The 17,791-nt window shown below is 43.7% G+C and overlaps 1 protein-coding gene across 2 annotated transcripts in view; it reads right to left on the reverse strand.

The window, feature by feature from the left end:
* Positions 1-17,791, reverse strand: part of VEPH1 (ventricular zone expressed PH domain containing 1) — a 90,902-nt gene that overhangs the window by 13,456 nt on the left and 59,655 nt on the right. For both annotated transcript variants that reach the window (XM_064457875.1, XM_064457876.1), the window contains exons 11-13: positions 12,852-12,991; positions 8,826-8,960; positions 3,278-3,395 (exon numbers count right to left, since the gene is read on the reverse strand). In XM_064457875.1, coding sequence (XP_064313945.1) covers positions 3,278-3,395; positions 8,826-8,960; positions 12,852-12,991 — 393 coding nt within the window. The remainder of the gene's footprint in view (positions 1-3,277; positions 3,396-8,825; positions 8,961-12,851; positions 12,992-17,791) is intronic.

A 17,791-nucleotide genomic window follows, 5' to 3' on the forward strand; every position in this document is an offset into this window, starting at 1 on the left:
AAAATGCAACAAAACCCAACATTAACAAAAACCAAAAGACAATAGTAGAAAAAGAATTTGCCTCTGAATTCCTTCCTAAAGAAGAATTTGGTTGCTAAAGAGGATGGCTGAGGGGGAGAAATTACTTTCTTGTCTTTCAAAAGTATCTGAGATTTCAAAAGGTCCGTCCCACTGTGGAATGAAAACAAAAGATGTCTTACAGCCTTTACATTTCTTACCAATTCACAGACACCTCTGAATCCTCTTTCTTGTCACAGATCTTATAAACCCAAAAAGACCCAGTGTCTCCTGCTGTACTATGATTTTTCCCAGATCTACATCACCAGTACCAAGGTGAATCTGTCATCCACCTGCAGATTTTTATTCCATTGAGCACTATCTTCCATGTTCCTTTCCTACACCTGAGCTTTTTTATGACCCATACAATATTTTCTTGAGCTTCTAAAGGCTTTTAGAAGAGAAGAAAATGATGATAATCACAATGTGCCTTTCTTACAAAATTTTCTTTAAACCAAGACAAAGACAGTAATTGCTTATGAAAACGACAGTTACAGTCCAAAAATATTCTGTGCCCAGTTCCTCCCGTCCCTGACCATCCTCAAAGGCATTCCTGAACTCTCAGCCCTGGCTCTAAAACAAAGGGTAAATGGTGTTTTTGTAGGTGTTGACATTAAAGTCTTCTCCCTCCTTTCCTGGGCTATGGCAGCAGAGGCAGCCTGGTGGCTGGGCAGGGAGGAGGACAGGCTGGAAGCCTTTCTAAACAGGTGAGAGGCAGGCAGACCTGTTGGCAGCAATAACCCTGCACCCTGCAAACTCCAGGCACCACCCTTGGTGCCTTCAGCACTTGAGGAAAAAACACCTTCTTCCAAATGTCCAGGCATCCTCCACACTCTTGAGTACTTGTGATACTGGAGAAAGAGAGCAAAGTCTTAACAGCTTCGTACTGTAATTGCATTTTTTTTTCCATTGGACTTTAGTTGGACTTTAGTTGATATCATACATATACAAGCTAGGAAAAAGGTAAATCTAAAAAAAAAAATAATTTGTTTTTCCACTCTGAGGAGAGGCAGTATAATTTACAAGGGCCTATATAAGTAACAGCATATAGGAATGAATGTTCTGCTTTCATTTGTACCCGGATACACTGGGCAAGCTTGATGAGGGCAGACCCCCCTCACCCAGCTGGCCAAGTGCTCCACGCAGAGCAGATTTTGGCACTTCTTGGGAAGGACAGAAGTGCTGCACTGCTGGGTGGAAACCACTCAGGCTGGAGGGCAGAGCTTTGGAAACATTAATCCCTTCCGTTGAGCCTAGTGTGTAAATGGAGAAACGCCTTTACACACTCAGGGAAGTGGGATCAGCACATGCATTTCATTGCAGCCTTTTCACAGTGCTAGAGGAAATGGTGAACCCTTGGGAGCGATGTGACCTCCCTCATCTCTGTGGGCTATTGCGACACCAAATCTACAACCTACAACACTGCAATGGGATTTCTCACCAGCCTGAAATGACGACAAATAAGTGAGAGGCAGCACGCCAAACCCCCACTGCAGGCACTCCACGGCAGGCGTTATGCTCCCACTTCCTGAAGACCATTAGTGTCAGGCAGAATACACAGTTTACCCTACTCAAGATGTCAGCTCAAGTGCTCTGCAAACAGACTCAAGAGCCTCTTTGTCAGTGGTACAGAGAGCGTCCCCACTTTCGTAAGGTCTTGTACTAATCAGAGCACTGAAAAGCTCACTGGAAATTGCTGCCTGCTGTCGCAGTGTTTTATTGCCGTTTGCCTTGAGTTCAGACCCGTTTGAAAATACCAGCTCTATTCTGGTTGTACCAGTGGGGTCTGGATCCCGGTCCCAACACCACACTACTGGCTGTGCCACAGGGGCCTCCCCACACTGTGCCCTGCTTCCAGCCCTTCTTGGACCTCTCCTTGGAGGCTATGGCACATTGGCAGGAGAGCAACAGGGAAGCCGGGCGTCAGCTGTCCTTTGGTGTCTCCAGACTAGTGTCATCAGCAAAACTCATGGCATCAACAACAGAATGGTGTCTCATGTCACCCCCAAGGTTTGCCTTTGCCATCTTCATCTGGCCCGTTGGCTCTAATACAGCTGTCCTACCAGCATAATCAACAGCTTGCTACAAACACTCCCCTTTTAAATGTCTCTGAAAATTCAAAACAAACCTATTTCATTAAGCTTTGAAATTTTAAGCAAGACAGACTCCTTTTCCTTGTAGCTTGACATACATCTACCACTGATGTGATGGACAAACCACAGCAAGACCACAGTACTGAAATGAAATTTCAGCTCAAAGAATAATTCCTTTTATGGTTGTTGAGTCCCAGGCAAGTTGTGGAAGAAGTAAGGTGGTCAAACACCCAAGAAATGAGCACAGGCAGCCCAGCCTGCATCAGAAGCTGTGCCACTCTTGTAAGACTTACTAAATTCAGGGTTGATGAAATATAAAAAGATGCTAGCTGTTAAAATAAATAGCTGAAACAGCCAATTATTGAAAGGGCTGGCCAAAATATTCAAAATTCTTGACAAGAATTGTGCAGGCTTTTACAGAGTGGCAAAAAACATCTAAGAAAAAGGCCATTCCTCCAAATATCAGTATGCTGATCTAAAACACATGGGTATTGGAAGGCTTCAAAAAGGTCACTAGAATCTTTTACCTGGGAAAAAGTGTATTTTCCATTTACCCTTTTTTCTAATATAGCTGAAGTATTATGGCTCTTCTTAAGCATTGCCTGTTCCTAAGAAGATGCGTACTATGGATTCAATTATATTAAAGCAAATAATTCTGAGAATGAAGATGACATGAATCAGGTGTAGTATCCAGGCCAATGTCCCCAATATGTGGCGCCTGTACATTCTACAGAGGACCTGGGACATCATCCAGAAGATGCAGCTCCTTTATCTAGGCACTGAAAGATGGGTGCAGATCCCTCCCACTCCCCAGGGGATAGTAGTCATGCAGATTAAGGAGTCTACATTAATTTTGGATCATATCCCTCTAAGTATATACCAAATAAAGTTCGTGCTTGACACTATTTCTCACCAGAGGTGCTGAGACGAGAAGAGTTTAATGGAGAAGTACGTGGAACTAAAATAGATACTGCCTGTGCTATGCTGGAAAGTTTGCTTTCCTTTTCCCCCAACATCTACCACCGTCACCAGAGACACAGCATTATCTGCAAGCTTTGCTCCATCCTCCACCCACCACAGCTCCACCACCATGCACAGCCCACCAGTGACAAAGGCAGAGCGCTTACCTGTTGCCTTTTCAGGGTTATTGCACATGAAGCACTGCCAAGTTCCTGCTTCCTCACTGTAGCCGAATAAATCAAAGAACCTCACTTCTTCCAGGTGCATCTGCACGTGGTCCAGGTCCTAGGCCAATAATAAGAAAAACCAAACTCACTCACGAGGTGAGCCGCTGCACAGTTAACAGCTCATAACCCGAAATCACAGAGGGATGCCCAGCAGGTGCCAATGAGCATCCTCTTCTGTGTGCCTCCTGTGGGCAAACAACCTGCCAGGGCAAATGGGCTAAGCAGGGCCTTTCTCTCTATCATTGGCTTATATATATATAAATATAGATATATAAAAAGCAAGTCTGTAGGAGACAGAGGACTGATCTGGGGGATTTTCTGCCTCTTCAGCACTGCTGCCAGCAGTGCACTCAGCAGTCCTGCCCAGCACGTTTCCCACCAGCAGAACCACCTTGATTACCTCCAACCCTCTCTCAGGACTTTTTTCAATGGTACGCAAGGTAGTGGTCTCTGTGAACATACTACAGTGCTGGGGACTTCCTCCTGTCCAACTGGATCCCCCATCAGAGCAAGAGTTAGTGGCTGGGGACCACTTTATTTTTATTTTATCTTCTTTTTTTTAATAAGAAAGAATAGAGGCTCTGAACCCAGCCGCCTGTGAGAAGCACTAACACAAATGTTTGATATGAACGTTAATATGAACATTTCCAAAAACCCAGGAAGAACAGGGCTGATTTATCTCACACAAAACACACCCACATAAATGTGATGTTATTCTGCCAATGACAAGCCAGGGAAGTAAAGATTATGCATCTGCAAAGTAAACTGAATGTCTGACTTGATCAAAGAAACCTACAGAAAGTATACTTACAGCTTCGAGTAGGAGAAAAGCCAGAGGCTACTGTTTTTGAGGCAATTAATAACACTGTATAATTCAGTGTATTTTAAACCCTGTTATTTAATTTTAAAGCAGATTGTGATCTGTTAACGTTGGTGTTAAATAACAGCAACCAAGTTACTCACTGCAAACAAAAAGGGAATTGCCAGGACTGCTCAGAAAACACTCCTATTTATTTGCGTGGGGTCTTCACAGATCTGCAACACTGCATGCAGCAGCCCAAAAAAAACAAGGATTTACGCAGTCAGTGGGGGAAATACCATCCCTTGCCAGGGACATTAGTTCAACACACTGAACAAGGCTGTGCAAAGGACAGAGTTGTTTGATTTGGGCCTTTTCAGATAAGCTTTAGCGCAGGAGAGGAAGCAGGAGGCCGGCTGGCTCAGGGTAACCCAGCAGCACGGCATCTCTCCTCCCCAGCCTCTTTCAACCTGGGAAATGGCCAGGAAACAGATGTTTTCACAAGAACTGAAATGCCCAAGACTACTTCAGACCTCCAGCCACCACCCCGGATAACAAACTCAGCTGAGCCAAACATGAAGTTTCAACTTAACGGGGGCTCTCAGGTGCCCCACGCTCTGCATGCCAGAGACCATCTCCTCATGGATTTTAGGCCATCTGAAAGAAGAATGGCAAGGTAGAACGGGGAGCACGACTCATCCCTGAGAAGCTCCAGATGACAGAGGTTTTCTTCCCTTTCCAGCAGGAACATACAGAGAACATTCATGGGAACACACATGCACATGAGAAGACAACGATCACACGACAAAGGTCCCGGATACACGTTGGCTGTTTGCAAGAGGGTGCCGCAGGGCAGCAGCCCCACAGACTATCTCTTCTCTCTGTCCTCGCATGGGAGATGAGCGGCCAGGCTGCAGCAGAGAGGTCACCTGCACTCCCTGGCTGACTTGGTGGGCTCCCTCATAACGCTCAGCCGTGCAATTCCTTATGCATTGCGTGCCCGTTCGCCAGGGTCACGGCTGCACCCGTACCTCTGCGCGGTTGGCTGCTGGGCTGCCCTGCGCCAGCACGCTCAAACTGGCTTATACTGGAGATCATGGGTAAAACTTGGTTATTTTGCTCTGTAACTGCTCTTTATACATTGCTGAAGTTCTTATTTTCCTCAAAAGTGGAATTCTATACATATGAGGAATTTAGCTGGCTGCTGGCTGTGTAGCAGAAGCACTGTGCAGCTTCTTTCTGTATTTCTCCCGCTGGTCTGTGGGTAGTGGATCTGACAGTCTGAGGCTCACTGCCTCCCTTCAGATACTTCATGCATGGCATCGGTATCCCGAGCAGATGCCTTTCTGGGCAGGAGAGCCGACTCCTCGGGAGGGACAGACCACACCAGCCCCCCAGGGTCTCCTCTCTGCTGCGGGCTCCCAATGGAGGGGCAGATGTCACTGCGAGCAGGGGAAGGCAGAGAAGAGCATGGCCAGCAATGCACCCTGCCCCAACGTGCCCTGATCCTCCTCCTGCTGCGGCATCTAGGAGGACACAAGATGGGCAAAATAACAATGGTACTGTTCTCGGTGCATCTGTGCAGGACATTATAAGGGCACATGGATTACACTGAACAAAAAGCCTAGGAGCTTCTCCATGCTGTGACAAAGCTTTTAGTGGCTGCAATGAGCCAACTCCAGACTAAAAGAGAACAAATATAACTGAAATACCAAGGCAGCAATTTTTCTTTTCCAGTCTGTACTCTAATATGCTTGAAATAATCTGCAATAAGCCACTTATTTCAGGAGAGGAAGCACAGGAAAAAAGCCTAATTGGAGAGGAGAGATTTATCTCATCCCCATGCTCCATCATCTTGAAAATTTCAGTGACTCCATTGTGAAAACGTGGCACTTCTTTCTGCTGCGTAAACTGAGATAGCAAACAAAGGAAAGGGAAGAACAGAACTAACAACGGCCTAAAAATGTTAATTATTCTCTTGCAATGCTGCTCAACAAAAGACTCTCTTAAGGCATCACATGGGGCTCATAAAGTAGTCACCATCTCACTCTTCTGACACAGCATGAGTCAACACAAAGAATTCAGCAACAGCTCAAAACTGGCTTAGTTTTTGTAATGTAGCCTGTGTGTACTTTGATAAAGAAGTATGAAGCAACCGAACGGAAATCTGTAAGGATGTACATCTGGAAATACTTTACTTCTGGCACGTACTAAACCGTGTTGTATAAATATTTTTTGTGGCATGAACAGGCTGCCCTGTGAAACACAACATGCTTTCTGTAAGCCAGGTATTCGCTGTGATTCCTTGCACACGTATCCTGGGCCGAATTCAGAAATCGCTGCAGTGATGTAAATCCGAAACTATTTCTCAGAGTTTATTCTGGAACAAATCACTGATGTAATAGGTTTTTCTCCATGTTTGCAAAATGTTTTAGAATACACACTGAAAAAAAGTCTAAATTAATTTACTCTGGATTAGCCACAGGGTCACAAGGCAAAAGCGGAGCAATTGCAGAGCAGTGTTGCAGCACTGATTCCACTGTGGTTCCTGTTGGCTGCCGGGGGTCGGATCTTCCCCACATGCTCACAGCACAGAAATTCCTTGGTTCTGATAAAGCATTCAGACGCTGCTGTCACATGACGCATAAAACTTCATATTAAAATATTATACAGGATGCTGACACCGCATTTATATCAACAGATTTCAAAATATTTTAAATTAAAGGTGCTACACATGTTGAAACAACCACACACCCATAATTTTGCTTCCTGAACTACTGGCAGAGGAATAATATTAATAACTACAATAGTCTTGCCAAATCATTCACAGTATTTGAGGTTCTATTAGCAATGGGAAGAACTTCTGAAATGAAAACTTCAGATTACTGCAGAAACTTAGTCTGTCAAGCAAAGTAAGGACTAGGTCATGCCAGGAATGCTCTGCCTAGATCTTCTGGGAATGTAAAAGCTAAAGGAAACCTTCTTTATGGCAGGCCTAGGTCTCACTCCCAGAAAACTCAGTGGGACTTTTCTCAGTAAACTGAATGGAAATTGCACTAGAAACAAACTCATGTTCTGTATTAATAAGCAAAACCGAACCTGAGAAAGTAAATCCGGCAGCATACTGCGGAGACCAAGGCTGAATATTAGAGTCTTTTACCATTTCAGATGCATTACATCTGCCTGACTGTCTTCAGCCTCCGAAAGCTGTTAGGCATCTGCAGCTCCTGGAGTTTCCAAACTTGAATTCACTGCTTAATTCATTAAATCAGTGATCAGTATCTCATTTTCCAGCTCTGCTATTTTGGGAACTCAGATACTCTTACTGTCACGGAGTGATGAAAGTCCCCAAAATAGGCCAAATGCTATCATCTGAGCAGTAGTAGGATTATGCAACCAATGCACTGGAGACTAATCACATTTCTAGGGTGCTGGACATGTTTTGTAGACTTTGTGTGCATGATGCACTACATCTAATCCTACCCATGAAGGCATGCTCTTCCCTAAGGTCTTTATTCACCCCAAACTCATTTACACTCTATCAACTCTGACTTTCGACTAGTAGATCTTGGCACAGACTCAAGTTAAGCCAGTTTTAAACAAAAAAGCAATTCTAATGCCTTGGGATGAGTTAGGCTAGGATTTCAACAGCAGCTAAAATACTTAGTGCGAGCTCCACTATGTCTAAGTAAAACTGGCCCATAAGCTGGGTCTCAGACATGGGGATCCCCTACTCCTCTTACAAGCCACAGCAGGAGTTCCTACTTCAATGCAACATTATCTTGGGGGTTCAGAAGGTGTTCCTAACAAAACTCCTGTTTTTAAATCAGCCATAACCTTAGTAAATTAATCTTATTTAGTCAGACATTTTCATGCACACAATATTGTGAGACAGAGTATTTTAAAATCATGTTTGACAATTAATTTTATCCAATTGAGTTGGATGGAGATGTTCAGGAATAAACAGATATTTGTTTTACAATCCTACAGCATCCTTTTCCAAGAAGCCTGATTAATAACTTTGAAATAGCATTCACCGAAATCCTGGAGACAGTAAAGAGCTTTGAAAGAGTAACCTTTTAGACTGAGGGGGGTAACTAATGGTGCATGTGCAAATGATCATTTCCATATAATCCAAGTTTGTGTTTAACTAGGTGAACTTCCAGGTGGCTGCCAAACACTCCATAGTGGCAGCTAATCTGAATCTAGAGTTTGAAACTGCAAGGGGGAAAAAATCCATATGTAGCACCACTAATTTTCATCACATCAGGAACAATCAATCCACATGAAGCAGGTAGGAGGGGGTGGTGAACAAGCCTGGAGACCTTTCAAAGCACAAAGTACTAAACAATACTGTGGACCCTCAGAGAGGTTGAAAATATAATAGCTGGTGAACATTTTCAACATCCCCACAAGCTAAGTGCTTCATATAAAAGGGAGGTCAGAGGAACCCACAGTGGATCACTGTATGGCCATCCAGGAGAAGAGGACTTGGCATGGCAGTAAGTGCAAATGCTCAGAAGATGACAGAGTTAAGGCAAAAAAGGGAAGGGGCAGGGAAAGGGGTGTTGTTTTCTGTGTTTTGAGCACAGCAAAGACTTGCTGTAGCTATTTTAAAGGACTTTGTACAGCTGTTCTAAAAGTCAGGGCAAAGTTCTATTTTTTGTTCTGAGAAAAAAAAAAGCTTACCTTTTGGTGTGGAAATGTAGACTGGATCATGGCAGTTTCAAAACTGTGCATCCCCTTGAGCTGCGTCTTCTCCCACAGGGCCTTAAGGACTTGCACAGGGTTACTCTGTATGGACAAAGGTTCTGCAAACAAGCTCTGAAGAAAACAATGAAAACAGAATTTCAAATATTTTATACTTGGCCATTAACAAAGAGCATCTTGTTCTTACACTGGGACAGTTGTGCAAATAACCAGGGATTAGTTAATTTCTTTTTAAGGAGTTATGACAGATCAATACACACACAATTAGATAAATACTTAAATATTTAATTTCCTTTGAGGCTTTTTTTAATTGTACATTACATGGCTTTAAGGTCTGTATCTCACCAAAGATCATCTATCAGTTACCACTACACATAGCAAGTTGCATGTCATTTTTGTATTGAAATGCTAGTTTATCAAAATGTTAGCAGTACTGGCCTCTGTGAACCAGGCGTAGATCTCTGTGACATGCATCTTTTTGGAAAAGACATGTCATTTACCAGTTAATGTGAAGAGATGCTTAGCACCACTGCAGGTTTGTACATGTTTATTTGGACCTGACTGCAGCTCTTGGTCCTTGTGCGGGGAAGGGTAACAGTGCAATGTTTGCGACTGCACTGAACAGACGGGATGAAACACAAGAGAAAAAACTCCGCAGAGCATGTTCAACACAGATTTTGCTGGCAGAGTACTGGAATTTTTGACCCCTGAACATTCACAAGAGAAGTTAAAACCTGTGTTGGGTTTGGCGCTATCACCTCCGAAGCTCCCTATTTCAAAGGACAGCAAAGGTACAACCTAATGCTGCCTTGAATTGCTCTAGTATTTCAACAGTGTTAAGTACTTCATTGTATAAACTGCGCACAAAGTGAATGTTACAAGAACACTACTGAAGCTGAGAGAGCTTAGCATTTCTGCCTCTACTATATCTGCTACATGATCTTGTAATTAAAAAATGCATTTCCATGCAGGAGCCAAGTTAAGAATTTACAAGAAAATCTGATTTTCCATATTTCGAGTATTTGATTTCACAATATGAACAATGTTCTTTTAATGTAGGTTTCCTGGATGGATATTCCTTCTTCTCTTCCTAAGCAGAAACCCAGCGGTCGTAATCCCACTGTCTGGCATCCAACTGACACAGACACGCTTCAGTAAGACGCAACTAGGAATTTTTATCATGGCTGAGGCAATGCATTTTTTCCAGCTAAGCTGTCAGAAACAGCCAGATCATTTTGTCCAAATTAAAAAGGAGAATCAGTCAGCGCCAGACAGCCACCTGGCACGAGATGAGCAACTCTAGGGAAAGGGTTAGAAAGGGACGTGCCAGGTAGCCCTTTGCTTGCCGGTGCTACCACAGTGGTGTGACATTGTCCCACCTGATGAGGAAAATTAAACCATACATCATATAGCATTAGAGGATTATTTTAATGAATGAATCTGTGAAGCAAAGCTTCCTGTCTATCAAATAACCTCTCTAACATCACCCCTTGCTTAATTGTAAGACAATTTCTCAGATCTCCACTGACATGCGCTTCTCTTCCTACTGCCCTATGCTAATAATTTGCCATATCATAACTTCCATCCAAGGGTTTCGAAGCATGATATAACTATTCACTAATATTTTAAAAATTAAATAGAAAGCACGGTCATGAAGTTGAGGATCTGTTCGGGAGACCTGAGAGGAAAAAGTCTCTCTTCTTACTTTTCATTTTGCAGAATACAATGTCAAACACAATATGGAGCAACTAACAAAAAAAGAATAAAAATACAGTAATCAGTATTGAAATCTTCAGAAACCATATATTATTCATCTGTCTGTAAATCTATGACATCTGCTGAAAAACTACATTTTTATCACTAACCTTTCATTTCACTCATTATTAACACATTATTCATATAATTTATGTCAAATTTATCCCTTGTACAATTTCACAGGCTTAAATAACATTATCCCAGGGATGGATTTAGTAGCCTGTATTTAATTTAATAATAGTTATATATCCAGTACTTCAAAGCTGTAGGATTTCAAACAAAAGAAAAACATAAATTATCTGACATTAAACACCGTCCTGATGCACAGCAGGCTTGAACTCTCAGTGCAACACAAGACACAAGAGGAACCTTTTTCTCCCCCGCCCCCCCCCCATAAAAAAGCATATTAAGCACTGTGTTTAGAGCTTGTTTGCAAAGGGGGGATTCTGCTGGGGGCTTCATGGCATGGGAGCCCAGGACCAGGGGTAGCACTAGCACAGCCAGAGCAAACTAGCAGGACTGCAGGTAATACAAGCAAAGCTTTGTAAAGAGTAGCTGCAGTGGGACACATGCAATCACCCAGCCCAGGGCACAGAAAGCCACAGGAATCAGGGGCACCAGTGTCTGGGGCAGCGTCTGAAGGAAGCTGGGCACACGGGGATGGGGAAGGGGGGCGATGGACACCTGCATGCAGAGGAACGGGGAAGGAAAGTAACATCACCCCTGCGAGCTGGGAACTGTGTGAAGCTCAATAGTCCTGATAAAGGATGGAACTGGCAGGGCCAAATTCAGAGTAATGTGGGAAGGGGTTAAAGGGAGAGGTTTTTCAATGAAAAATGTACAGGAAAAGGCAAGGCACAAGGGATTAAAGGTGGAATCAGCAATTACATTGTCAGTAGAACTGATTCAAACCATGAACCACAGACAGAGCAGAGATCATTGTGTTAAAATCTGGTGCAGGGGCAGTGGAGGCTGTGCAGCGGTGAGCGAGGTGGGCTGGATCTACCACCTGTTCCTCTGCTTCTGCTCCCCCTTTCTCATTTTTGTGCATTTTAGCAATTTTGTCCATATTTTTCAACATCTGTTTTCCGCTCATCAGGAATAAAATTATACATTTGCAACATAATTTCTTTTCTCTAGGTCCTGTTAAAATTCAACCTCTTTCTTCAGGTTTTCATTTACAGAGTAATTCACCTCCTTTAATTTCCCCTTTCATCTTGTCTTCTCATTCCTGTTTCTGCCTCTGTTCTTCTTTGCTTCCTCTGCTTTGCTCTGTCACTATCCTCTCCTTCCCTGACCACCTCTCAGCTTGGCTCCTGACCGTCCTCGTTCCTCATCTTCAGCAAAGCCCCCATCCCCACAAACAGCTCACACAGGGACCTCCGGAGCCACGGAGACCACTTCTTGTACTGAGGCACCCAAATACTCCTACTGTCGTGCATTTTTGAAAAACATTTTTTGCATTTATTTCTAGGAGCAAACACAGGGAAGAGTGATTTGAGCTGTTAAATTCACAGCATAACTCGCCATGCATGTTTTAAATTTCAGATAAATCCTTTGAATTTCTAAGGTTGCGTTAGGGTGAGATGAACTGCAGTGAATGGCTCTGCATAGGTTAAGAAACTGAACCTTACTATTTTAACACAAAAGGTATCTGTTTCATCTTCAAGTGTGAATGCAGGGTTTTCTCTTGCAATTTCATACTATTTGTAACCTATTAGGAAATTCCACATATGTCCAAATACTTGGCTGTAATTGGAAATGGTATTAAACATGTGAAAATAGCTCTAGGGTTGGTAGAAGAACAGCACTGATCAGATTTGCAAATCCTGCTCAGTCAAAACTTCTGCAGTAAAAAATCCCAGTGGGTGCTGCACATCTAACCTCAACCTGCAGCGTCAGGTTGATTCTGGTCCCCTGCAAAGCCACTGCAGTGCTCCTGCTTGTTTGCAAGGCACCTGGGACTTACTAGAAGTTTTGCCTGAATAAGCACAATAATGTTTGGTCCCACTTTTTAACCCCAGACTTTACAATCTCTCCAGAGGGTTTGAATTTGTTGTATTTAATAGAAATATAAAAACTTACAAACTGCAAAATCACTTCAATCTACTATAAAGACTTTCTGAGAAATCGCAAGGGTCACAAAGCACTGTGGATTAGACGCATATTTTAAAATTAACCATTAAAACATTTTTTTCCCAAGTACAAAGTTAACAATAGAGTGGTGCCACTAATTTGTATTACACACACCTGCTGAAAGAGGAACATGATATGGATCCACAGTGGAGGCTGCTGGCTGATGAGGGTAAAACTGGATTTACTGTACAGGCAGTAATGGCCCTTCAGAGGACAGCTGAAGAACAGCTTTGCTACACAACTTCTAACAGTATCTAGAAATAAATATACAGAATATTAAAACCAACTACATAAAAGGCAGAAACCTAACTGTCCATTCCCAGTGTACGTGCAATCAAGCCGTGCGTGGGCATACATTTCCACTACGGGGGTATCTCAGTCTGGGTCAACTCCTGCGGCGATCAGAAGAGCCCTGCCGTGTCTGTGCCCTTAAATTAAATGCAAGCCATCTGACAGTACTAGAGAAATTTAGCCTCCAGTGCTTTAAATCTTACGTAGTAATAATTTAGTCCCAAATGCAAAAGGTGCAAGACAGCACAGTCAGGCTGCTTATCTTCTTTGTGCTTTCTCATGCATTCGGTACCATCGTGTAGCTTATCGAACCAGACAGATCTGTCAAAACTGTGCATCACTTATTCTTATTTAAAGAGTTTGTTGGAAAAAACATCCCATATTAGGAAACAGCGTACGGGGTCCTGATATCTGTGGAATCCTTGCCAAGACTTGGCACAGCTGAAAGCTGGTGTGTGTAGGGGATGGAGGAGTGCAGCACGCAGCTCCCAGCCAGGAACAGGCTCATTCAGCCACTGGTAAAAGCTGTGGTACTTTCCCTCTTTGCAGTGGACCCTCCAGGAGCCAAAAGATGCATAAATCGATTTACAACACCACTGTGCATGTACAAGCCGTGTTATAAATTCATCAACAGAAGTACCACAGTTTCAAAGACAGTGAGTGTTCACTGAACCCTGCGACACGGCGGGGAGCCAATGTGCCAGGTCCTGCCCTGCACCACAAGGGCTCCCAGCCACAGCCCCTCTCCCCGTCCACCCAGGACCCCCATCCCAAGCTCAGGTCTGCCTGAACCTGCCCATGCAGAGATGCCTCGGCTACAGACTGGCTTCTAGGGGCTCCAGGTTCTACAAACCCCACTTCTCATCAAGCACATATGCTACAGGTCTGCTTGTCATACCCAATTTTTTTTACACACTAAGCCAGAACACTGGAGCTTTTGTGTCCATTCACTGAGAGGCACAAGACACAAGAGACAGGAATCATTGCTGCTGCCAAACTACAAGGGACAATGCGACAGAGTGACTTGCTCAAATCAGGCTTTGCAGCAAAAAGACACCTGAAGAAGGAAAAGGCATGGAGCCCCAGGTCCAACAGGACAAGGGACCACAAATACATGCACAGTCACACACCGGGAAAGGTGGGATATGTCCATTCACAGCTGTGACTCAGCGCCATGCACAGTCCCAGCTCCAGCGCACTACAGACAAGGTGTCTCCAGTTCTCACTGCTCTGTCAGACACCAGCCATTTATGCCATCTGTGATTGTGTCATCTGTTGATAAAAATCTCACAGTGGTTACATGCAATCTGAAGGTGTCTTTTGGGATCAACAGCGCAGTACAAAAGCCGCATGCTATGCAACGTTACCTGACTCTGAACTTCCCGTGCTGGTTTTAACTGGAAATGAAGGCCCTGAGATACATGATTCTGCTTTTGCAAAATACTGACCTTGAACCCTCGTTTTCTGTCTTTGGATGACTACTCATAATGATAACAGCATGTTAGGCATAACTTAGTCAGCCTTCTTTATTAACTTAAAATAGTGATATCATTTCACAGCCCCTTTGAACAGGACCAAGCAGCTATCCAAGATAAAAAGGCATGGAAAACAAAAGATGAAGATCCTTAGATGATGACCTTGATGCAAACACGGGAGAGCTGAACTTGGAAGGGGAGGGGAACAACCGGCCCCACCCGCTGCTGCTGCCACTGCACTTGTTTCCTAGCTAAAGAGAGAAATGACACACAGAGACAGACAGACAAGCCACCCTGCACTTGCAGATCAGCCCGCGAGACTGATCCATGCACAAAGGCACCGGAACTCACCTCTCCTGTGGCCCTGTCCTGCAAGCATCTGCAGAGTCAAAGCCAAAGCACTTTCAAGGCGAACAGAGAGCAGCGTGGGCTCCTGCAGTCGGCCAGCCAGGTCTCACCGTACAGCTTCCACAAAATGAATCACGCAGTTGAGAAGGCTGACTTGGGCCAGCTGTGCAGGGAGCATTACTCAGAGTCTTGTGCTATCCTGGTGAGTCACCGTGCAATGAAGGTGTAAGAATAAAATGCTGTAAGAAAATATCCTAACTGGAAAACTGAGTTGTAACCTTTTAGAAAACATGGCTAATGGGAGACAGTTTAAAGAGCACAGCCTTCTAGAGCTACTGATGATGAGAGCCAGCAACAGGGAAGACTGATATCAGAAGGCAGCCATTCTGTCCAATAGGAGACCATCTTGAAATACTTGTTGGTTTTGACATTTTTAATCTAGTCAAGTTGTGGATGCACAGGAGGGAAATGTAATAAATTCTGTATTTCACATAAAAACACCACGTATGAGGAATGAGTTTACCAGAGGTACAAAAGGATGGGTCCCTTGAGCAAAAGTATCAATGGATCAGATTGTCACTAAAATCACAGAAAATTAAAAACTTGGATGTTGGAACCTGCTGAAGATGCTACAGAGAGGCCAGATGGCTGTTAGGCTGGGGGGAAAAAAACTTCAGAAGCTGGCAAGTGGAAACCACTTTCTTATCCTTTGACAAAGCTGTTTAAATTTGCCGAGAAAAGGAAGTCACCAGTGTCAAGCTGGGACTGCAGAGCTCACTGAGACTCCACTGTAGCACAAGAGAGAGGATCTGACATGACATGTAAAGGCACAGGAAGATTAAAGTTAGACTCCACAAAAACCAGTAGAGTCACTACACATACTGTGGGGAAACACACGCAAGCCAAGAAAATGCATAATATTTGGAAGTGAACACAAGAACCCAACCAGATTGTACAAACTGTAGAGAAAAGGATGATAACAGCACTGCTTCCTCAGAGGATCACTTACATGGTATCATCAGCAACATTACAGCAGATGAAGCTTGGATTATCTGGAAACCAATGGGGTATTCATTAATCTTTAATCATAGACAGGTTCATAAGCCAATATGGGGCCCGAAGGAGAAAACAGAAGAAAAGCCACAGGCACTAGGAGGTCAGAGGGTCAGACCAGGCAGTGAGTGCTTTCCTCCCAGGCAAGGGAGTTCATGAACCAGGTCAAAATGACATTGAGCGGAACAGGGCTACAAACATCATCCAGATCATTCCCCTGCAAAGACACAGGAGGAAGGACTTAGACCAGCCCCAGCTCTCCTAAACCATGGGCAAGCCAACAAGAAAGCCCGTCCATATTTGTCTCTAGAAAGTGCATTTAGTAGAGGGCAACTTTGAAGATATTTCCCTTGCTCTGAGACAGTGATGGAAAAAGGAGCTGAACTGGGGCCACTGCTCTTGGCTTCGCTGAACATACCAAAAAAAGAGGCACACTCACTGATGTTAGGAAACACAGCACTCTTTCCTCTTGCATGAGCCTGAGAAATGGATATATTACAGGAGAATGCTGCCTTGAGGAAGGGAAGAATCCACATGAAGTGGTGGCTTGATGCAACATTGGGCATTTGTAGGCTGCTGTTTGAAGAAGACAATATTGATTTGTGCACATTGACTAAATCCTGTGGGATGTCAAAGTGCCACTTGGGCCGTGTCAATCGCCCAAGTGCAAAGATCCTCTAAGATCTACAATGAGGCAATATTAGAAGCATGCGTATGACCGTAAGCTTTGAGCAGTAGAAAGCCAGGGCTTAAAGTTAAACCAACATAGAAACAAATGCTGCTAAACTGAGATAACAGTTCTGAAAAGAAAACTAACTTAGCTGCAGATCACAGATATATCATGCCCACAAGCGATACACTCACCTTAGCAGGAAAACGATGGGGCATAAAAATCTACTACTCTTGGATTAGTGGCTATGGGGAAAATTTGAGTTTAACCTAATTACCCAAATCTGCTGGTTCATACCCATGCCTGCCAGTGTTCATGTTCAATATAAATAAGGAGTCTGAGAAACTGAAGGGGTTAATGAGAGTGACCTTAAGTCCTGCGACACATTAAAGCACAAAACTAAATGACATCTCCAAGGAGGCTGTTGACAGAATGCTCTTTCAACAGCATGGTCCAATCTACAGACCCCTGGCTTATGCATCACAGATGCTAACAAAACCTTAACTTCAATACACTCAACCAGAAGTAGAGGCTTGGCCTTGGTCCATGTGTGTGAAAAGTTTAATGCTTCATTTTGGGAAATCACTCTTAGCTAAAAGTGACCATAAACCATGTAGTACTGCTACTGCAAAAAGGAGCTGGCAGTCAATGCCTTCCTCTTCTGTAAGTACAGCCATTATTTTTTCATTTACAAATGTATGAATTGACAAGAAACCTGGGAGGTATTTAAAGGCTGCAGGCCAGCTTTGGAGTGCATTAAACAACCATGCAAGGCAGCAGAGTCCAGAGCTAGATTTCTTGTCACCCACAGTAAGTCCACATCAAGCTGACTGAATGCCACCTGGGCAGTCTCCCACAGAAGTCATTGTGGCAGCCAGCAGAAGGTGGCAGAGCTCCAGGATACCAGCCCCTGGTTAGCAATTAAGAAAGGGTGCCCAGCACTAGGTGAGATTGTGTTTGATCGGACTGTGAAAGAGGTTCCTAAATGCTGCAGAACAAAAAATTGCAAAGGATATATGGAGAGATACAAAAACCTAACAAATTGCTTAGCCAGACATTGTGGATGATGCTGAGAAAAGTACTGAGGCTGATAATACATGTCAGCTCTGGAGTCCATGCTGGCTGAGCAAAAAGTTAGTTCCTGGAAAAAAGCAGCATTCATTTATCAATAGCAACTGAAAAAAGCCTCCTACTCAGTCAATCTTCAAACCTTTGGT

Source organism: Phalacrocorax carbo, chromosome 7, assembly GCF_963921805.1.
Source record: "Phalacrocorax carbo chromosome 7, bPhaCar2.1, whole genome shotgun sequence".
Taxonomy (NCBI): Eukaryota; Metazoa; Chordata; class Aves; order Suliformes; family Phalacrocoracidae; genus Phalacrocorax; species Phalacrocorax carbo.